Source organism: Pistacia vera, unplaced genomic scaffold (assembly GCF_008641045.1).
Source record: "Pistacia vera cultivar Batoury unplaced genomic scaffold, PisVer_v2 Contig198, whole genome shotgun sequence".
In the NCBI taxonomy this organism is placed as follows: domain Eukaryota; kingdom Viridiplantae; phylum Streptophyta; class Magnoliopsida; order Sapindales; family Anacardiaceae; genus Pistacia; species Pistacia vera.
Window position 1 is genome coordinate 560,041 of NW_022195999.1, and position 23,450 is coordinate 583,490.

At 35.0% G+C, this 23,450-nt stretch overlaps 3 protein-coding genes and 3 pseudogenes across 3 annotated transcripts; 5 read left to right on the forward strand and 1 right to left on the reverse strand.

Moving 5' to 3' along the window:
* Positions 1-2,453: 2,453 nt before the first annotated feature.
* Positions 2,454-5,816, reverse strand: LOC116128267 (probable sodium/metabolite cotransporter BASS1, chloroplastic). Its single transcript, XM_031413982.1, has 7 exons — positions 5,053-5,816; positions 4,161-4,254; positions 4,036-4,069; positions 3,890-3,944; positions 3,430-3,513; positions 3,044-3,331; positions 2,454-2,845 (listed from the first exon to the last, which is right to left on the reverse strand). The coding sequence occupies exons 1-7, from the start codon at positions 5,578-5,580 to the stop codon at positions 2,687-2,689; spliced, it is 1,242 nt and encodes a 413-aa protein (XP_031269842.1). The 5' UTR covers positions 5,581-5,816; the 3' UTR covers positions 2,454-2,686.
* A 2,219-nt stretch (positions 5,817-8,035) lies between these two features.
* On the forward strand, positions 8,036-9,310 carry LOC116128209 (protein Jade-1-like). Its single transcript, XM_031413902.1, has 2 exons — positions 8,036-8,981; positions 9,084-9,310. The coding sequence occupies exons 1-2, from the start codon at positions 8,088-8,090 to the stop codon at positions 9,126-9,128; spliced, it is 939 nt and encodes a 312-aa protein (XP_031269762.1). The 5' UTR covers positions 8,036-8,087; the 3' UTR covers positions 9,129-9,310.
* A 2,848-nt stretch (positions 9,311-12,158) lies between these two features.
* On the forward strand, positions 12,159-14,510 carry LOC116128259 (annotated as a pseudogene).
* A 568-nt stretch (positions 14,511-15,078) lies between these two features.
* Positions 15,079-17,179, forward strand: LOC116128260 (annotated as a pseudogene).
* Positions 17,180-17,987: 808 nt separating this feature from the next.
* On the forward strand, positions 17,988-19,188 carry LOC116128261 (annotated as a pseudogene).
* A 375-nt stretch (positions 19,189-19,563) lies between these two features.
* LOC116128229 (protein SRG1-like) lies at positions 19,564-22,197 on the forward strand. The gene is made up of 4 exons (XM_031413950.1): positions 19,564-19,936; positions 20,451-20,698; positions 20,778-21,102; positions 21,545-22,197. Exons 1-4 carry the CDS (start codon positions 19,700-19,702, stop codon positions 21,803-21,805), a joined length of 1,071 nt encoding a protein of 356 aa, XP_031269810.1. The 5' UTR covers positions 19,564-19,699; the 3' UTR covers positions 21,806-22,197.
* Positions 22,198-23,450: the final 1,253 nt, after the last annotated feature.

Sequence of the window (23,450 nt, forward strand, 5' to 3'; positions counted from 1 at the left end):
CAATTGCAGTGGAGATGAGGGGGACGAAGAGAACAATAGTGCTCCTTTTGATCCATTTTCCATGAGCCATTGTATTGACATCTTGACGGCCATACAAGTACCCACAGAGTTTTACATGTCGGTTGTCAAGTACTTATATCAAAATCCAGAGTGGCGGGAGGTATTCGTAAAACTCCTACTCGAGGAAAAGGCTAATTGGATTTATAACGACTTTCGCAATTTGTGGGTGACCTTGTATGTCCTAGGTGTTTGCCCATAGTTTTGTAAGTGCCAGTGGGCAGTTATTCCTTTTACGGCTAACCCAAACTTTTTTTAGCACCTTGATTTGAAAAATGTATCTAAATGTCTGCTACTATATGAACTTATTCATTGTGCTATTGTTTTATGTGAGATAACATGTTTCATATGAGTTTGGGATTGTAATTAGAATTAAAAGTTGACTGTTATATTTTGCTAAGTACTACAACAACTGTTAAATGTTGATCAATGTTTTACAAATGTACAAGTTTAAATGGTGTCGTCTAGGCGTCCAGGAAGAAGACAACGTATTGTAAATGACGAAGAAGAAATACTGATAGATATAACTGTTGCATCATACGTTGGAAACAGATAGGCGTCGCTTACGACATACATCCGTATTAACTGGTCATGATTACATGTTGGAAGTATTCAATGGTCATGATGATAGAATCTTTGACAAGTGCCGCATGGACAAAGACTGTTTTACAAACTTATGTTACATTTTGGCACAACAAGGGAAATTACGATCAACCAGGAGGATGAGTATTGAAGAACAAGTCATGATATTTTTGACAATCGCTGGTAAAAATGAGATAATCAGAACGATGATGGAGGATTTCCAACATTCGGATGAGACGATCTCTAGATATGTTGGCAAAGTTTGCGAGGCGATATGTGAGTTGAAGACAGAGTTTATCAAGCCACCTGACTTTAGTGATATGTTCCACTGGAAATATCGACCAACTGAAAATATTACCCTTTCTTTAAGGTACTTCTTCATTATGTTTTATATTGTGGGTAGTTAAGTTCATTATGTTATTAATGTTGATAGTTGGTTAACATTACTAAAATTCAATTTTGATGATAGAACTGTATTAGAGCCATTGATGGCGCACATGTGTACTCTTTGGTTTCACAGGAGTTTGGCGATAGGTACCGGAATCACAAAGGAACGTTGTCACAGAATGTAATGGTTGTATGCGACTTTAGAATGATGTTCAGTTATGTCGTCACTGGGTGAGAGGGATATACGCATGATTCAAGAGTTTTAAATTCAGTTTTTGATGATTCTAATTCTGGATTCCCACATCCTCCACCAGGTATAGGTATCTTCTTTACGTATTATAGTGTATTGGCTCCACTTTTAAGGCCCTAGAATTCAAATAACATGTGTTATTTTATTACAGGAAAATACTATTTGGTTGATACGGGTTATCCAAATAGAGAGGGGTTCATCGCCCCTCATAGGCGAATGGCTTACCATATTCATGATCACCACCGTAATCGGAGGGGGGCCACAAGAGTTGTCTAACTACAGACATGCATCACTCCGCAATGTTGTCGAGAGAACCTTTGGTGTTTTAAAAAAAAAAAGGTTCCGTATTCTCAATGGAATGAGCAATTGCCCGTTGGACAAACAAGGGAAGATTGTTATATCACCGTCGTAATCGAAAGGGGGCCACAAGAGTTGTCTAACTACAGACATGTATCACTCCGTAATGTTGTCGAGAGAACCTTTGGTGTTTTAAAAAAAAAAGGTTTCGTATTCTCAATGGAATGAGCAATTGTGCGTTGGACAAACAAGGGAAGATTGTTATGGCATGTTATGTACTTCATAATTTTATCAGAATATACAATATGGAGGACCCTATCTTCCAACGGTATATTGAAAATATGGGTAATATGCAAGTATATTTTGATGGCCAAAACGAGGTAAAAGATGGCTGAAATGGAGAGGGATCGAGTCAACCGCAACAAGGTATTATAGATGACATGATAATTGTACGGGATAACATAATAACTGAACTGTGGGCAGCACATATGACCATGTCGTAGTTGTTAATAAAATATGTGTACAAACAATTCTAAGGATTGATAATTAGTAGCTTTGTCATATGTGTATTAATGTGATGTTTTTAAATAGTTGAATTGATATTTGGAATTAATATGAGATTTTTTTTTTTTTTAATTTAGTGATTACGAAATTACCAATCAAATGTTTAATATTATTAAAATGTAAATTGATAAATGTTTAGGTTGTAATAATAAATTATTTTAACAAAATGCACAAAAATATTGTATTAATAAATCGTTTATAAAAAATATACTAAATAAATATTCAACAATTTATTCAACACAAATAACAAAGTCAAAATACTCTACCAAACACATGTTATTTAAATCTTATTCTCGTAATAATAACCCAACTAAACTCCTCAATACTATTTCAAAAATCATATCCAAAATAACAAAACAAACACACCCCATTTGTAGAGGTAAGATGCCCGTACATTACCTCTACAAATGAAGAATGACAATGCATCTACCTCAGATGTTTATGTTCGGGGAAATCACCACATGACTAATTATACATTTCAAATACTAGAAGGGAAGGGAAATGATTCGAGAGTTATTTAAAGGTTATATAAAATTTTAATATGTGATTTCAATCTTGCATTTGCTTGGGTGAGGGTGCACTGCGTCTCCAAAATCCTGCTAAGACGCTTCCAAAGATTGAGTGACAGACACTGGAAACTGCACATGGTACCGCGGTGAGAGGATTTCCGAAGTGTTGAGTGGCAAGAACAACTCCAAGCACCGAGTTCTGAAACATTTAATGGATTAATATGAATGTAGGTGATGATACTGGCAACAAAAAAATAAATAAAAGCAGCCGCTCCTATACAAAATATTTCCATCTGGTTAATACAAAAATAAAATAACAAACATCTCCTAAGTATTGGTTGAAACAAGAAGGAGCTGCTCTTATCTTAGAAATTGAAAATTTCATAATAATTATTACCTGCATACCAACCTCAATAGAGATGGTCCTTGAAGATGCTACATCAATCCCAAGCACCCTTGCAAGTACATAACCAAAGAAAAATCCAGATGCATGAAGAAGAAACGCAGCAAGAACCACTTGTTGACCAGACATTAGAATTGCAGAAGCACTCTGGGCAATTGCATTCCCACACAGTAGAGCAACAGTTCCCACAGCAATGGGTGGCATCAAAGGAGAGACAAACTTAACCAGGCTTGGGAAATACTGGTTTAGAAATGCACCAGCCAGTACAGGAAGAAGAACAACCTATGGTCATAACACAATGAGAAATAGCAGCAGGAATAGTAGAAAAACAACAGCAATTAACAATTTTTAAGCAATGAGACAGCGGCAAGAGACCTTACCTGCAATGTGGACATTAATAACCCTGCTGCATCTACCGCAACATATTGTCCAGCAAGTTTAGCTGTGAGAAAAGGGGTCATCACCTGAAAGATGGAATGGAATAACAAGTTTTAGTGGATATCGTTAAGGGGAAAAGTGCCTGGACACATTAGTTTCTGAAATATAATTTCTTTGAAAACGAGAAAATGGAATAAAATATTTGTGCAGTCAAATGCTAAAAGGCAGGTATTTCAAGAGAAAAGAACCTTCTGTTCTCACAACTTTTTAACTAGAAAATAGAAGGAAATCAAAACAAAACATAAAAAGGAGATGTTGGTAGATAATCTGTTGGAAAGATGAAAGAGAACTAAATTTACACCAGACGTTGCATCTACATCAATACAAAATAAAATAGCACCACCTAAACACCAGTTTCAAGGAAAAAAGCAGTAGGGAAGGAAGCAGCAAAAGTTTACCCACCACAGCTGATAGGGTGCTCGCTGCTGTCATCAACACTGAAAGTGCCACATTACCACTGGAAAACAGAAAGGCCATCAGATCTTCTGCCTTAGGCAGACGTAACAACAAAAGAGAAAGCAAGAATTTTGTTACATGAAGTCACAGACCGTGCAATATAAGTGACAATGTTACTTGCTGTACCTGAAACCATGGTATAAACAAACTATCAAAAATGAGGTTAAACATGGAATGAGCAATATCTCAATACGCCAAGACTAACAGACATAATTACCACCAGGGCAGCAACCAACCAAAATTAAACCAGCTGCAAAATGCGATGGCAGATTTAAGAGCTTGCTCACAAGAAACCCTGATATTGGCATCACCTGCACCAATCACCCATGCTCTTCTAATTTAGTACAAGTACTCTAGGTCATACTGACATAGGCTAAAATTGAACATCTTTCGTCTGCAAATTGAGGCACTATTGCTTCAGGACACTGCAGCACTATTTTATACAATTTTTCTTTGCCCTTACAATGGTTTAAAATGTCAAAAGGGTCAATGAAGCTACAGGAAACCAACTCACCAGAGAAAAAGAGAGAAATAAGAAAAAAATAATGGTAAATTTATAAGTAAAGAGCAAAGGATTGTGAGGGGAGGAGTAATTGAATCCTCAACTTGATTATTAAGATTTGAGCACGTGAATGACATTGTTAAGGGTGAAAAAGCATCATTAGATTCTCAATGAATCTATCTTATAGACTCTCCTGAACATAAATCTCATCGTTGTCGAATATGCCTTGACTTTAACCATCACCCTTAACAATTTTACAAATTCAATAAACATTTGCATAGAATCTCTAAGTATTCTGCCTTGGAAAGTAAGTATGTCCCAGAATGTACATATCTGCAACAAAAAAGTTTATCTATTCATTGATTTATTATTGTTATTGAACAGTTTCTTGTTAAAATATATATAAATCAACCTAAAAATCAATTAAAAGTTCTACATCATTGGATTGAAAAATACACATTTAGCCGCACTAATTAATAACAACAGTAAGCATATCACCCTTTTATAATGTGTAATCTAAGTTTGTAGCCAAACAAATACCAAACATTTTGCATTTGAATCAAACATGTATATACTTGATGGGATAATAAAGAAACGAAACACAGACCGAGTACTGAAGTACAAAGCCAGAAATAATCTCCTTGGGCATGGAAAAAGCGCCACGTAGGTCATCAAGAGTGAGAGTCATGCCCATACCAAGCATGGTGAGAGTGATACCAAAAATGGTCCATTTTGGCGTGATCCAGTTGAAGGAACTTGGCTTCACCAAACCCAACAAGCAACCCAAAGATACCCATATCGGAAATGCAGTGGATATTGCTTCACCGATCAACTCAATCCAGTCCCGAAAACTGCGGTTGTTGTTTGTTTCATAACTGTTCGACGAGATGTCACAACGAAGAGGAGCAAATGTTTTGGGTGAAAAATTAGTGGGTTTTGATTGGAGAGTTAGAGAAGTTGGTGGGTTCCCAGTGTAATTGCTTAACTGGGATGTGAGAATGAGTTGATTTGAGGATCGGACACAAGAAATTGAAGGGAGTTGTAGTCGTTTAATTGTTGGAGGGTGGTTTGAAATGTGTGTGTTGTTTAGTTGAAAATGGAGTTTTTGTTTGGGGAATGAAATTGAGCACAACATTTCTCTTGTTGAGTGTTGACACACTAGACTGTGTTGGGTGGACTGTTACTCATCAATATCATAGGGCTGAACTTGATGAATGTTCTTCTGCCGGAATCTAGATGATATCAGTTTGTGTCTCAAGTAAATTTGACTGGAATTTGGATGTGGGAAATAGAAATTATTTCTTTATCTTGAAAATGAAAACTACATGTTGCTGTGAAATTTTCAGCTTCGTGTTTCAAAATCTGCTGCTGCAATATTGAAGTGTATTTTAAGCAGGGGTGTTCAAAAGCGGTTTTGAACCGAACCGGTTTTTCGGTTCGAAAAAATTCATGAACCGAAACCGAACTGGTTTAGAGGGAAAACCGGTTTTTCGGTTAACCGGTTTTCCCTTTTTTTTATAAAACTTATTTTTTTTATTTTTTCCTAAATTAAATTGTAAATATAAATAATACATATCCAAATAAAAATTTAGACATTCATATAATCCATTGACCATACTATGATACATTAAAAATATTATTATTTTTATTTAATATATAATATTTATTTTTATTTAATATATATATATAATATATATTTTTTTTTTTTTTTTGTAAAACCGGTTCAAAAAACGGGTTTCGGTTAACTGCTTTTTATTTTTTCCCGAACCGTTAACCGAACTGGAAATTCGGTTTTTTGAATTTTTCGAACCGTAACCGAACCGTTTTTTCGGTTAACCGGTTTTCCTGTTCGGTTATCGGTTCGATTCGGTTTTTGTATTTTTTTGAACACCCCTAATTTTAAGGCATCGATGTTAAGTTCGGAGACCATTTTTGTTGGCGGTGTTTATCAAAGGTCAAACTATCTTAAAACTCTGAAATTAGGATGACATGTTTGTTCATAATTTTTTTTAATTTATAAGCAAAAAAAAAATAAGTTAAGGAGAACTGGCGAAGTACTTGTTTTTTAACTTATAAGCAAAGTATTCATAAACAATTTTTTTTAATTTATTAACAGATTACTTATAAACTACGATTAAATATATTATTATATTATTTTTATTTAATTTTAAAATTTTATAGTATACTCTCATTTAATGTAGTACTATTTTTAGTCACTTTATAGAAAAATATAATTATATGTTAACTACTTATCAACCACATAATTTTTAGTTTATAAGTACTTATTATTTATAAACTAATTTTCATAAAACATCTAATTTTTTTTATTCAACAGATCCAGTAACATTACTAGATCTTTAACCATCATTGAATTAATAAATAGAATAATGTCCTGTATTTCAGATATACCCAGAGACTGATCAAGATCTGATTAAGTTGCTGGCATCATAGTGATGCCCTCAATAATTAATTAATTAATTTTAACGTACTAAATTAATATTAACTTAGAAATAATATTATGCGTTTGGTGTAGTATTTTAGATTGGATTTTGAGGATAGTATTGGATTGTTGGATAAGAGAGTATTACGAGGTAAATTTGAAAAATTTATGAAAAAGCCCTTAGGTTTACTAATTAAATTAATGACCCTACTATATAAAATGATAAAAACACCCCCACCACCTGCAGTGTCAGATTCCAGCTGCCACCGTCGGAATCTGACCGGAAAATTTCGTTACGACATAGACCGATCGGATCTGTGCCATAACGCATTATTATGACCTTTTCCGGCCAGATCCACCACGGATCTAGCCGAAAATGACAGCCACATCTTTGACCGTCGTTGACGGTCAACGACAGCCATTTCTTTGGCCGTCGCTGACGGCCAGATAGATTAGTGTAATTCTGGCCATTTATGGTCGGAATTTAGGCCGTTGTACAGATTCCGGCTATCACCGACGGTGGTTGCCGGAATCTGACAAGTTGGGTTGATGAGGGGTTTTTGTTTATTTTTAAAAAAAAAATTCAGGGGGCATTTAGTGAAATTAATAACCTTATGGGGTCTAAAAGTAATTAAAAAATAGAGTAATATTTCTGGAATAATGTGCCAAACATTATTTGGAGAATATGATCCGGAATATGGATAAAAATAGGGAGCCAAACGCACCCGATTATAATAATCTTCTAACTGAAACTAACTATTGACATATAGAATTAATTTTTTTTTTTTTTTATAGAAACAAACCAACTGTAAAGTAACAACAATAATATCCAAAATAAAAAAATTATAAAAATAAATTGATTATTTAAAGCCATTGAGACATTTTGTTTTGTAGATCTGACCCGCCAAACAAGAGGATCCAAACCCGCTAAAAGATCCAAATTTTTGGCGGGCTCGATTTCAGTAACCCACAAAAACTCAAACTTTCCAAACAAAGTCGTTTCGAGTTTCAGATTGGCGCCAACAACCAAAACCAAACTCAAAACCTTAAAACTTAAATCCCCAGAAAAGATTCTTTAACAATCCCGCCACTATTTCTCTCTTTAATTTTAAGTTTTTTACTCTAAACTATCCTAACCCAGATCTCAACTTTACTTTTCTCAAGAAAATCCTGAAGCTTTCTTTCATCTTCTCACCACCAAAATGGATACCAATTTTGAAGCTTTGCCCCCTTTGAAAAGATTCCGGCTTATGCAACAACGAGAAGAGCAGCAAAATCAAGAACCAACGTTCTTTCTTCCGGCCAAGAAGAGAAAATTATCCCAATTTCAATGTGAACCTGAGATACCTGTTTCGACAACAACGTATTGTTTGCCAGCTAAGAAAAGGGTGTGGGCTCTTCAACCGGATTTAGTATCCGATTCGCCTTCATTGAGTCTTGATCTTAATGTTGAGTGGAAGCCGTGTTTCAATGAAAAAGCTGAAACAAAAGAAGAGTCCAACTCTAATCTTGAAAGCAAAGGTTCAGAAGATGAAGAGGTTGTTTGTGCAGAACAAGACGATGACGATGGGATAGTGTGTGCAATATGTCAAAGCACAGATGGGGATTCAAAAGATCCCATTGTGTTATGTGATGGATGCGATTTGATGGTGCACACCACTTGTTATGGCAATCCTCTGGTGAAAAATATCCCGGAAGGCGATTGGTTTTGTGCTCAATGTTTGGCAAGTAAAGTGAAAAGTTCTCAATTTTCTTGCTGTTTGTGTCCGGTGAAGGATGGTGCCATAAAGCCAACTAATGATGGCTCGTGGGCGCATGTCGTGTGCGCGGTGTTGGTTCCCGAAGTTTTCTTCGAGGATCCAGAGGGAAGAGAAGGGATTGATTGTTCTAAAGTGCCAAAGGCAAGGGAGGAGAAGAAATGTTACGTTTGTAGGAGTAAAAGAGGATGTGCAATTGAGTGTTCTGAGCCGAAGTGTCCTCTGTGGTTCCATGTCACTTGTGGATTGAAGGAAGATCTTTGTATTGAGTATAAGGAAGGGAAGAAAGGAGGTGTTGTTGCCGGGTTCTGCAAAGACCATACCGAGCTATGGAAGAAGGTAAAATTATATATCAAACATAATTTCTTTGTTCTTTTCGGATATCGACTTACTAATTTGTGTGTTAATGATTTGTTGGTGTGCTTTTTGTTCTCTATGCAGCAACAACAAACAGGAAAATTCAAGATTGTGGCAAGAAATGAGTAGCTTGAAACACAGAAGGGGGTTTGTTCCTGTATCAAAATTGCAGATTCTGACTGTTAACATTTATATGATGGTTTTGCTTAAAGTTTAGGTCTGATAGCTTAGAAGTTTATTTAATTTATCGTTATTTGATATGAAAGTTCTGCCGATTCTATGTTCTTGTTGAGTAAAATTTAGTGGCTGTTTCTTAGAGTTTTTTTTTTTTATTTTGTACTGTGAATGTAACATGGATTATAATGGTGTTTCAAATTTTTTTTTTTTTTTTGTGGATCATCAACCATAATAACAGTCTTTGAGATTTGTAAAGTGTTTAATAAATCCTAGAGATTAGTTAGGGTGTGTATTAACTAATCCAAATACTCCAATTACCACAAAATGCGAATTTGCAGCTTACTGGAATTTTGGGGTCTAATCATGCCATTCAAGTCATTTTAAGCAACTATAGTTCCCTTCCATTTTATGAGAACTTGAGAAGTGTGTAAATGAAGAATAAAGCTGAATCATTAAAAAATCGAACTTTAATTTAGATTGGTTATTTCCTGACGAGACCCGTCGTATGTTGAACATGAGAAGGTAGGCCTTGCCCAGTTAGGGCATGGGATGCCTTATAAATGGATAGTTAAGATGTAGCGTAGATCTACTAATTGAGTTAGCCTCTGTTCTTTACTTGGTTTCCAAACTTCAAAAATAAGTTCTGTAGAATTCAGAATCAAAGTTGGGATGCGGTGAGGAGTGAGGACACTTTTGGTTGGGCTTGCTCTTATATCAATCTAAACACCTCAGCCCGTTATCAAAATTGAAACACCTATGCCCACTATCAAAATATTTGTTTTCTTCAGGCCTAAGCCCACTATCAAAATTTTTACTTGCTTCAGGCGTTAAGCCCACATGGGTACGTTTTAACAGTTTATGAGGAATAAGGTATTTAATTAGAGTAAACGACTTTTTCTCATCCAAAGTTTGCTTTTATGATATTTTTACACTCAAAAAGTTTGAAAATATTATTTTTTCACTGAAGTTAATATTTTATTACTATCCAAAGTTGATTCTAATAATAAAAATTCTTTGTTACCATTATTTGAATATTTGATCTCTTCTCTACAAAATTTCTTTTATTTCGACACTTAATTTCTTATCGATTGTCAGTTATCGCAAAGTTAGAATTTTTTATTTTTAGATGATTTTCGACTAGTTCTGGCGACAAGTATTCAATCGGTCATCGTCATTTAATCCATTGTCTTTTACTCTACAAAAGTTCTCTTATTCCGACTCTTGTTAATTTATCGAAAAACTGTTAAGAAAGTAATATATATTTTGAGTATTAATGAAATATAAACGTTTGATAAAAAAAATGTTATTTTGAAACTTTTTGGTGGGAAAATGTCGTTTACTCATTTAATTAATCTTCATCTCTTTCACAATTTGTAAGACGTCTGTTGGGTTCAAAGTGCCTCCTTTTTTTTTTTTGTATTTTTATAGAAACATGCGCATCCCTTTTATTAGGAACGTGTGGTTTTATAATTGGAAACAAATCAAGGATTCTAATTAAATTGTTATTCTTGATTTATTTGTAATATTGAAGATGCGTTCTGAGTCTTACTATTTAAAGTGGATAAGAGAAACATCATAACAATATACTGAGGTGTTAAACAAGTGATGTGGGATGTCACAAGACCTTTGATCCTTGTGTGAAATAAGTTACTTTGCATTGCCCAGAGCTTCTGTGAGTGTAAAATAAGTTACATTGCCACCGATTCTCTCAAAAAGAAGACAACCCTTGTAATGCATTAAATTATAACAACCTTTCTCAGGTCTCCAGGGAATCAGGTGAATATCTAAACCAATCAACCATAACAAAACCAGTAGTTAATGTAGCAGGTTTATGGTGATGTAAGTTTGCAACGTGTTATGGGAGCGCTACGAACCCTCAAGAGTCAAGAGAATAAAATACTAACCAGCCGGACAGAATTATTCCAAGGGAAAAGGAATATTCATATATACTGACAACGAAAAATGTTAATCCATTTCTAATTTAGAGTTTTCTGATTGCTGTTGAAAGATTCTCACTACATAATCCAAATCAATTACATGCCTTACCCCTTACTGTCATTCACCACTGGTACTGTTCAGGTCAAAGATTCTTTATTGGAAAAGATACTCTTATGAATTTGAACTTGGAAACCTTCTAATTTTTTTGGCTTTATTAATAGCGTTTAGTACACCAATAAAGAAGGTTGGTAGTCTGGTACACAACCCAATATTACAATTTTTTTTTTTGTAAGCGTATGTGATAATTCTTAATTGGATAAATATGACTCATTATTGAGTAAGCGGAACCTATTGAGAGTTATCACGTCACAATTGTAAGAGAAAATTTATGAGATCGGGTTATATGTATAGTATTTTCTTTAATATACACATTAATTAATACTACAAACAGACAAAAAAGTTTTAATTATTTAAATACACTTTATTTATTAATAGAAAAAAAAAAAACATTTTGTAATACATCTACATAAGAGCATCTTCAAATGACTCTTTATATGACTTAAACTCTTTATTATAAAGAGTCTATCTATAAAAACAAGAGTCAATAGACTCTTTATTTTTAAAATATAAATTAGAGAGTGAGTTTAGCTCTCCACATTAGAGAGTCAAATTTCACTCTTTATCTTAATTTTAATTAATAAACTACAACTTTCTATACATTTTATTTATTATTTTTCTCTTCCATTAAGTATTTTTTGAAAATAAAGAACATCTTCATTAAATTTAAAGAATATATTAGACTTGAATAAAAATTGTATTCTTTATATTTAAAAATTAATAAAGATATTTTATATTTATAAGAAAAAGATACTCAAATAAGTATTTTGTCTTTTTATAAAGATTCACATTAATATAGAAAAAGATGCTCTAATAAGTATTTGTCCGTTTACGAAGATTCACATTAAGACAACCCTTATAAATAAGACAGATTTTGAAGAAATCTGTATAATAAGATTTATCTAATATTTGTGGAACAAATTGAAGATGGCAAAACTAGGAAGTTCACTACCTGTGCCTTGTGTTCAGGAGTTGGCCAAAAAGCCTATGGTGACTGTCCCTTCCAGATACATTCGTCGTCCAGAACAAAATGCACCCATAACTTCTGACGCTGTTTTGATTTCAGAGATGCCAGTTATTGACATGCAGAACTTTGTTTCTGAAAAATTAATGGATTCTGAATTAGTCAAGCTCCATTCTGCTTGCAAAGAGTGGGGTTTCTTCCAGGTAAATTCCTTGGGTTTTGTGCAACTACAATGTCATTCGTATAGTGAAATATAACGTATGCTTTTAGTTTTAGCCATGCTTGCATTATTTTATTTCATTTATTTCTCTGTGATTTCAGTTGGTCAATCATGGAGTGACCTCATCGTTGCTAGAGAAAGTAAAGAAAGGGATTCATGAATTCTTCAGTCTCGAAATGGAAGAGAAGAAAAAATTTTTGCAGTCTCCGGGAGAAATAGAAGGATTTGGACAAACCTTTATTGTATCTGAGGAACAAAAGCTTGATTGGAATGACATGTTCTGAATGATCACCCAACCACCCCATCTGCGGAAACCCCATTTTTTTCCTGAGCTTCCTCTTCCCCTCAGGTTTTCTCTTTGTGTGTTGCAATTATGCATTTGTCAAGAAAAAGAAAAATAATATTATAGTACTTGAACCTTCATTTTCATGCAGGGAGGCTTTGGAAGTTTACTCCACGGAATTAAAAACTATAGCCAAGGCTCTCACATCAAAAATGGCAAAAGCTTTAAACATGAAAGGTGAAGAAATGATAAGACTTTTTTGAAAATGGACTTCAAGCAATGCGAATGAACTATTACCCTCCATGTCCAGAGGCAGAGAAGGTTTTGGGTGTCCGTCCTCATTCTGATTCCACAGGTCTCACAATTCTCCTGCAAATCAATGATGTTGAAGGTCGCCAGATCAAAAAAGATGGCAGCTGGATTCCTATTACACCACTCCCAGATGCCTTCATAGTCAACATTGGAGACATGTTGGAGGTAATAATCACAGTAATCTTTTCAACTTGTATATTTAATTCAAAAGACGTCTTTCTTGCACCTTCACTTATGCAGAATTGTTCAGCTTTCTTACACTATGGTTGAGTTTGAGAGGCAGGATTGGATTAGATTGACTTTCTGGATATGATTGGATTGGATTGGAATAGGTTCATGAGAAGACTATTTAATAATAATTTCAAACTATTAAACTATAATATTCTAAATCATTTATTAAATAGGTAAATAAATTTATATATTAACTAATTAGTTAATATAATATATATTAAGTAAAAATATATTATACAAGAAAAATATTTATATTATATATTAAAATTAAAATTTGATTTTATATTATTATCTTAATTCAATATTACTTATATTAAAATATTTATATTAATAATTATGATATTTATGTAATTAATTACTCATAATAACTTGAATGACAAATATTTTAATTATTAACACATTAATTTAGTAATGTTTTAAAATTTAAAATAATTACTTTTATGATATAATTACGAATATTTGTTATTATTCCGTATAATAATTCCTAATTTAGATAATAAAATTAAATTAAGAATTATCTAATCAAATAAAATTGTAGGTTCAAAACATTAATTAAAATATTTTAATGTTATTATTACTTTTAAATGTATAAATTATTTGAAATATATGATATTGTCTTTGATAAATATGATTATTGATAATATTTTAATAAAATAATTTTGTTAAGATTACTAATAGATTATAAAAAATTAATATATATAATTTGTAATAATAATAATAATAATAATAAAAAGGAGCCATATGCACATCCTATCGGAAAACCCATATGCATCGACGCCAAGTCCCATGGCGGGACCTAGCGCCGTTGCGCTCATCCTTACGTTGACACAGGCAGATTGCGTATGAGGAATACCAGTATTTCTCCATAGTCCGATGCCCTGCATGGCAATGGCGTATGAATACCGTTGCCGCTGGCATTGGGATGATGGTTTTCCTCCAACGCAAGCAGATTGCTTCATATATAATCTAGTCTTATCCCATTCAATCCATTTTACATGGCAGATGATTACCAATGGAGAATACAGAAGCATTGAACATCGCGCAACTGTAAACTCTGATAAAGAAAGACTCTCCATAGCCACATTTTACAACCCCAAATATAATGGTGAAGTAGGCCCTGCACCCAGTTTGATCACTGAAAAAACACCTGCATTATTTAAAAGACTGACAGTTGACGAATTCCTCACTGGCCTATTTACTCGTGAGAATCATGACAAATGTTATCTGGATACCATGAGGATACAGCAGAATGGTGAAGACAAGAATTAATAGTACTGGATTTGGATGATGAAGTGCAAGATTTAATCAGTGAGAATCTTTGAAGGAAGAAGGCTTTAAAAATTGTGTGAAAAAGTGACAATAAATAATAGAGTTGTTTGGAAACAGTGTGAGACCAGTAGTATTATGAAGAGACCTTTAAGAAGGCTGTAATCTTATATTGAGAATCATATTGTAATTTTACCTTGATGTTTGAATGAATTGAAGTGTACTTGATTTCGATTTCAACTTTGGCCGTCCTTTAATTGATTAGTTGAATATATTTCTCAAACCCTTAAGTCGTGGGCAATTTTAGAGTCTAATTTTCAAGTTGGGTACACTATAGAAAGGATGAGGTTTGTGACACTGAATTAATTAAAAACTAAAAACCAGCCAGCTTCAGGTAAATCCAAAAGGGAAAAGGATCTTCGTACTTGTGTTGACAATGACCCAGAAGACAAGCAGTGGGTTTCGAAAAGATTTTCACCACATATTTAGAAAGGTGGGGATTGCTCTAGAAAAAACACTTTGAAGTGTAGGCAGATTCGCTGAATAAAAATCATTTCAGAGATTGTAAGAAATCTGTAGAATTGTTGAGCAAATTTGTGGAAGAAAAGATGGCCAAACTAGGAGGTTCATTACATGTTCCTTGTGTTCAAGAATTGGCCAAGAAGCCTATGGAAACTGTCCCTTCCAGATATATACGTCCAGAACAAGACTCCATTATTTCTGATGCTGATCTGATCTCAGAGATTCCAGTTATTAACATGCAAAAGTTGATTTCTGAAGAATCAATGGATTCTGAATTAAACAAGCTCCACTTTGCCTGCAAAGAATGGGGTTTCTTCCAGGTAAATAAAATATTCCTTTTATGGTGTATGCTAGTTTCCGTTAATTCATCTTTAAGACTTTTTTATTTATTTATTTTTTTTGCATAATTTCAGTTGGTGAATCATGGAGTGAGCTCATCAATTCTAGAAAAAGTGAAGAAAGAGATTCAGGAATTCTTCAACCTGAATATGGAAGAGAAGAAAAGATACTGGCAATATCCTGGAGAAGTAGAAGGATTTGGGCAAGCTTTTGTTGTGTCTGAGGACCAAAAGCTTGATTGGGGTGACATTTTCTTCATGACTACCCAACCACCCCATTGGAGGAAACCCCATTTGTTTCCTAACCTCCTGCTTCCATTCAGGTTCAATATCTCCATCACTCTCTGTCTACAGTGTGCTTGTGTTGTGCTTTTGTGGGCTGGGTTCATTTTTCATTTTATTAGGCCCACCCATGACCCAACCCATAAAGCTACCTTGGACTGGGCTGGATGAATTTTGGCAGCCCAGCTCACAAGCCCATGTTTTTAATATCTGTTTCTAACTTATTAGCTAATGGGCCAAATTCATGAAGAGTAGTATTATTCTTTTTAAATTTTGCATTAATTTTTCAATTGGACTAAATAGAGTAAAATATAGGAGGTGTGTTATAAATGACTCAATATGATATTGTTTGCTTTGGAATTACAAGGCCGCACGGTTTTGTTCTGGGCTTCAGGCCTAAAATGCGGCATGTTGGTTTAAGGCCTATAGCCCCATGCCCCCATATATATACACACACCCTCTCTTACATGGAGAGATGTGAGACTTCACAACACATCTTTCATCTCCCTCTCACACAAAGTGATGTGGGATATCACAACACATCCTCTCATCATGATCATGCTGATAACATATTATAAATGATCTAATATGATATTGTCTGTTTTGGTACTACAAGGCTTCACAGTTTTGTTTTTAGGCTTCAAACCCAAAATGTGTCATGTTGGGTTAAAGCTTATAGCCCCACATATATATACACACATTCTCTCTCTCTCATGGAGCGATGTGGGATTTCAGAACAATGTGTTCATTTATAAATCTATTTTATATTTTCAGAAAATATTAAAAATGATTGAAAAAATACCAAAAATATGAAAATATTAAAATTTTTTTTTTTTTTTTTTTTGTTGGGTTAGGGACACATTAGAAGTTTACTGACGGGAATTACAAACTCTAGCCATGTCTCTATCATCAAAAATTGCAAAAGTGTTAATTATGAAAGCTGAAGAAATGAGAGGGTTCTTTGAAAATGGATTCCAATCAATGAGAATAAACTATTATCCTCCATGTCCTCAGCCAGAGAAGGTTATGGGCCTCACTCCTCATTCTGATGCCCCAGCTTTGACTATTCTCCTACAAATGGCAAGTGGGTTCCTGTTACACCCCTTTCAAATGCTTTTATCGTCAACATTGGAGACTTGTTGGAGGTAAAATGGCCGGTCCGGTCCGGTTTTCGGAATACATGTTGCGATATAATTGACTGGCCTGATGGCTGATGCTATTTGATCCCCAAGTTGAGTATTGTTTTTTGCGAGTTTGACATGGCAGGTAATAACCAATGGAGCATACCGTAGCATCGAGCATCGCGCGACGGTTAACTCTGTACAAGAAAGACTGTCCATAGCCACATTCTACAACCCCAGTTATGATGGTGAAGTAGGCCCTGCACCCAGTTTGATCACTGAACAAACACCTGAATTGTTTAGAAGAATGAAAGTCGAAGAGTTCTTTAAGAGCCTGTTTTCTCTTGAGCTTCATGAAAAATCTCATCTTGATGTCATTAGAATTCAGCGTGGTCAAAAACAGGATTAGTCTATTTGGGGCCAGATTTGGAAGCTTTGAAGGAAGTGTGCACTGTTAATTGTAAGAAAGTGACAAAATAAGATGAGTTTATGGAAACATTTGTAACACGAATGCAATAATATTATGATGTTGTTGGCTGAGGTGTCAGCAAGATTGTATTATGTGAAATGATAAACACAGCATTAAGAAGACAAAATAGCCATCAAACTTGGACTGCAGAATTTATTGGGCCGCCTTCCATTTCGTCAACAATTTTGATCATTTATAAGTGAAACGTGACTATAGATTTTCTACAGTTTTTTGAACATGTTTCTCAAGGCCTTAATGAGAAAGTTTAGAGTCTTCTTTACAAATTGGCATGAGTGACTTTGCAGCTCAACCTCCCTCAAGGGAGAACTAGTCCACAGAAAACCTACTAGACTTTCAACGAGGCTGTTGGTAATTTTGAAAATATTGCCACTAGATAATTCAATTCAACAATGCTTACACATGTCGAGCAAATTAATTTTTGGAAAANCTTCCATTCAGGTTCAATATCTCCATCACTCTCTGTCTACAGTGTGCTTGTGTTGTGCTTTTGTGGGCTGGGTTCCTTTTTCATTTTATTAGGCCCACCCATGACCCAACCCATAAAGCTACCTTGGACTGGGCTGGATGAATTTTGGCAGCCCAGCTCACAAGCCCATGCTTTTTATTATCGGTTTCTAACTTATTAGCTAATGGGCCAAATTCATGAAGAGTAGTATTATTTTTTTTTAATTTTATATTAATTTTTCAATTGGACTAAATAGAGTAAAATATAGGAGGTGTGTTATAAATGACTCAATATGATATTGTTTGCTTTGGAATTACAAGGCCGCACGGTTTTGTTCTGGGCTTCAGGCCTAAAATGCGGCATGTTGGTTTAAGGCCTATAGCCCCATGCCCCCATATATATACACACACCCTCTCTTACATGGAGAGATGTGAGACTTCACAACACATCTTTCATCTCCCTCTCACACAAAGTGATGTGGGATATCACAACACATCCTCTCATCATGATCATGCTGATAACATATTATAAATGATCTAATATGATATTGTCTGTTTTGGTACTACAAGGCTTCACAGTTTTGTTTTTAGGCTTCAAACCCAAAATGTGTCATGTTGGGTTAAAGCTTATAGCCCCACATATATATACACACATTCTCTCTCTCTCATGGAGCGATGTGGGATTTCAGAACAATGTGTTCATTTATAAATCTATTTTATATTTTCAGAAAATATTAAAAATGATTGAAAAAATACCAAAAATATGAAAATATTAAAATTTTTTTTTTTTTTTTTTTTGTTGGGTTAGGGACACATTAGAAGTTTACTGACGGGAATTACAAACTCTAGCCATGTCTCTATCATCAAAAATTGCAAAAGTGTTAATTATGAAAGCTGAAGAAATGAGAGGGTTCTTTGAAAATGGATTCCAATCAATGAGAATAAACTATTATCCTCCATGTCCTCAGCCAGAGAAGGTTATGGGCCTCACTCCTCATTCTGATGCCCCAGCTTTGACTATTCTCCTACAAATGGCAAGTGGGTTCCTGTTACACCCCTTTCAAATGCTTTTATCGTCAACATTGGAGACTTGTTGGAGGTAAAATGGCCGGTCCGGTCCGGTTTTCGGAATACATGTTGCGATATAATTGACTGGCCTGATGGCTGATGCTATTTGATCCCCAAGTTGAGTATTGTTTTTTGCGAGTTTGACATGGCAGGTAATAACCAATGGAGCATACCGTAGCATCGAGCATCGCGCGACGGTTAACTCTGTACAAGAAAGACTGTCCATAGCCACATTCTACAACCCCAGTTATGATGGTGAAGTAGGCCCTGCACCCAGTTTGATCACTGAACAAACACCTGAATTGTTTAGAAGAATGAAAGTCGAAGAGTTCTTTAAGAGCCTGTTTTCTCTTGAGCTTCATGAAAAATCTCATCTTGATGTCATTAGAATTCAGCGTGGTCAAAAACAGGATTAGTCTATTTGGGGCCAGATTTGGAAGCTTTGAAGGAAGTGTGCACTGTTAATTGTAAGAAAGTGACAAAATAAGATGAGTTTATGGAAACATTTGTAACACGAATGCAATAATATTATGATGTTGTTGGCTGAGGTGTCAGCAAGATTGTATTATGTGAAATAATGAACACAGCATTAAGAAGACAAAATAGCCATCAAACTTGGACTGCAGAATTTATTGAGCCGCCTTCCATTTCGTCAACAATTTTGATCATTTATAAGTGAAACGTGACTATAGATTTTCTACAGTTTTTTGAACATGTTTCTCAAGGCCTTAATGAGAAAGTTTAGAGTCTTCTTTACAAATTGGCATGAGTGACTTTGCAGCTCAACCTCCCTCAAGGGAGAACTAGTCCACAGAAAACCTACTAGACTTTCAACGAGGCTGTTGGTAAGTTTGAAAATATTGCCACTAGATAATTCAATTCAACAATGCTTACACATGTCGAGCAAATTAATTTTTGGAAAAAGAGATGGCCAAACTTGGAGGTTCACTACTGGTTCCTTGTGTTCAAGAGTTAGCCAAGAAGCCTATGGAAACTGTCCCTCCCCGATACATACGTCCAGAACAAGAATTGCCCATCATTTCTGATGCTGGTGTGATCTCAGAGATCCCAGTTATTAACATGCAGAAGTTGTTTACTGAAGAATTAGAGGGTTCTGAACTAGTCAAGCTCCACTTTGCTTGCAAAGAATGGGGTTTCTTCCAGGTAAACCCCTGTCTCATAGTAAAGCACTTTTTTTTTCTCATAACATGCTTCCATATGTGATTTTTCTTTCTTATCAAAGCAATACTTGGAGCCAAACCATCTATTTTCATCATCCTTTCTCTTCTTGTTTTGTTGGGCAAGACTATGAATGAAAGAAACTATGTAATAGCGTCAATATAATTCAAAACAGGTCAAATTAGGCTACAAGTATGAAAAAGGATCAGTTGTTTTGACTTGAGAGACACAGTTTGATGACCATTATCGCATATTTTGCGCAAAGTTAAAGTTCTGATTTTGCCTTATAGAGCTTAGTTAACTCAAATTGCTTCAAATTGTTCTTCCTTTGCTATTTCAATAGGTTAGTTTCTTCATTCTAACAAATTAGCCAGAAATAAGAAAGTTAAAGCAAATACTGACTGCAGAGATTCTCAATCAATTAAGCTGCGCTGCATTTCTGTCGATAAAATATTTTGTCTGATCGCTTAAACTTACTGCACTATCTGCATGACTTCAGTTGGTAGATCATGGAGTAAGCTCAGCATTTCTAGAGATAGTAAAGAAACAGATTCAGGAATTTTTCAATCTCAAAATGGAAGAGAAGAAAAAATATTGGCAGTATCCAGGAGAAGTAGAAGGATTTGGACAAGCCTTTGTTGTATCTGAGGAACAAAAGCTTGATTGGGGTGATATGTTCTACATGACAACCCAACCAGTCCATCTAAGGAAACCCCACTTATTTCCTAACCTCCCTCTCCCTCTCAAGTTAGTTTTAGTCCAGTATTATTTTCCAGGAAAGAGAAAGAAAATTAGAGCTTCTAATTGAACTTTCTTTTTCATGCAGAGAAACCTTGGAAGTTTACTCACTAGAACTGAGAACTCTTGCCATATCTCTGTTATTGAAAGTGGCAAAAGTTTTAAACATCAAAGCTGATGAAATGAGAGACTTCTTTGAAAACGGAAAGCAATCAATGAGGATGAACTATTACCCTCCATGTCCACAGCCAGAGAAGGTTATGGGCCTCACTCCTCACTCTGATGCCACAGGCTTGACAATTCTTCTACAGATCAATGAAGTTGAAGGTCTCCAGATAAAGAAAAATGGCAAGTGGGTTCCTGTTTCACCCCTCCCAAATGCCTTTATTGTCAACATTGGAGACATGTTGGAGGTATTAATTATCGTCAATTCCTCTAATTTTGGCTTTTATGATTGGAAAAAACAACTTCCTTGCAACTTTTTGTGTAAAATTTTTATGGAAAATTAAAACAGCAATAATTTCTTTGAGAGATTCTTTTCAAACGAGAAAAGTAAATAAACATGGCCCCAACATGTTTAAAGTATCCCATTCGACTTTACCCTTCAACTTGGATTACAGAAACGACCATTTTGGGGAAAATTCGGATGAATCGACCCTACCTTCTCTCTCATTTCTGCACTCCAAACAATCTACATCAAGTCAAAATTTAGAAAAGTTAGTGAGTCTACTTCATAACCTTCCACTACTGCTAATTATTTTAAACAATAAACCAACCCCTTTCCATACTTTTAATCTCCACTAACATTATTCATGATAACCAGTTGACTATTGATTTGGGAACTTTACATGGCAGATGATAACCAATGGAGCATACAGAAGCATTGAGCATCGTGCAACGGTAAACTCTGTGCAAGAGAGACTGTCCATTGCAACGTTTTACAGCCCGAGATATGATGGTGAAGTAGGCCCTGCATTCAGTTTGATCACTGAACAAACACCTGCATCGTTTAGAAGAGTGACAATTGAAGAGTACTTCAAAGGCCTATTTGCTCGTGAGCTTCACGAAAAATCTTACCTGGATTCCATGAGAATAAAGCATGGTCGTCAGGGATAGGATTAATTGATTTGGGGGTGTGAAAGTGCAAGATTTTGTATGAAGCTTTGATGGAAGAATGCACAGAAAATTATTCCACTGAGAAAATGAAAAATAAAAATTTTATTTCAACAGTCATAAGATCAGTAGTATCATGAACAAAGTCTTATATGGACTTGGTTTTCAGAGAAATATGTTCTAATTAGCACAAGGATTAGGCAAAAGCCAGATGAATACAATCTTGGTTAAGACCAAATTCTTTCGCAATTTTATATAAAATGGTTAAGGCAAAAGATCTACTAAAAATTGTCGTTCACTATCTTTTGTAGGGCTCTGAGAGCTACATTCATACGCATTGTCCTACTCACTTTCTATGGTGGGACTCGAATTTGTCTCTTACCCACTTTCTATGGTGGGGTGTAGAATGCATACCCTTAATTCGAGCCCAAGACATCATCCTTGAAAACGAATAAGTTCTGGAATAAATTGCATCGCAATGCCATAGCTTTTCAAAAAAAAAAAAAAAAAAAATTGACCATCAAATCTGTTCTGCAATAATTAAGGCCTTGCATGTTGCCATCAGGTCTATCTTTTATAAATGAGCAGTAGTAATTATATCACCATTCAGGAGGACATAGTTAAGATGACTTGAACATGTTGAGAAGTCAATGGTATCCCTAAAGTTTTGGAGTCGTATAACACAACTATGGGCGGTTAATTGCTAATTGATTTTCTGTATATATTTTCCTTTTATGTACACCTCAATTGTAGGAGTAGTTATGGGAATCTCTCAGTATAAATCTCTGTTACTCTTCAAGGAACCAATTACTACGGCTGAATACCTTGCTTTACATGGTACCAAAGCCTTGGGTGTAACCCCTGCACCCTATTCTGATAGTGTTTGACTGTTTGTAGCCGTATAATGCTACGAGGGAGTATTGTATTTTGATTTGATATAAATTGCTTGGGTTAGAGAAAAGATTTTGGATATGTTATACGTATGTTTGTTGTTTTGCTTGTTGCTTGTTGTGGGGATCAGTACACCCTTTGGAGATGTAAACATGGATTGGAAATGTTTGATGATGAGTTGTGTCATGGTTGTGGTTGAATTGGTATGAGAAGGGTATTTTGTTTGTTGTGTGTTTTTGCGATGAGGCTGGACTTGGAGTAGGGGACGGACTATCGGCGTCACGGTTGCGGTTGACGCACTCAGGGGTCCCGCTCATATCAATTGTATGTTGGTTGGAATTGCAGAAAAAGTGTGAATCTACAGATTTTTGGTTAAGCCACCCAGAAGAACGGTCGTTCAGGTCAGTGGAACAGGCGTTCTTGCCTACTCAGAAATATCTGATATGGAACAGGCGTTTTATGTTTGGTAGTCCTCAAGCTTCTTGTCGATGGCACTGACTGTATGGGTTGTTTGGGTGTTATAACAGATTGTTTGGATGCTTCACAAACGACCACATTTGTAGATAGCCTAGAATTATGAAATTCTAAACAATTGTTTATTAACATTGAAGTGAAACTAGAAAGACATAAATACAATCTTCTTTTCAATTAGTTTAAATTTGGATCATAAGGTAATCGATCACCAATGGTCTAGTATGTTTTAGACTATTAATTCTAGCACCATCTAACATGGTCTAGTATGCTTTAATTAAACTTT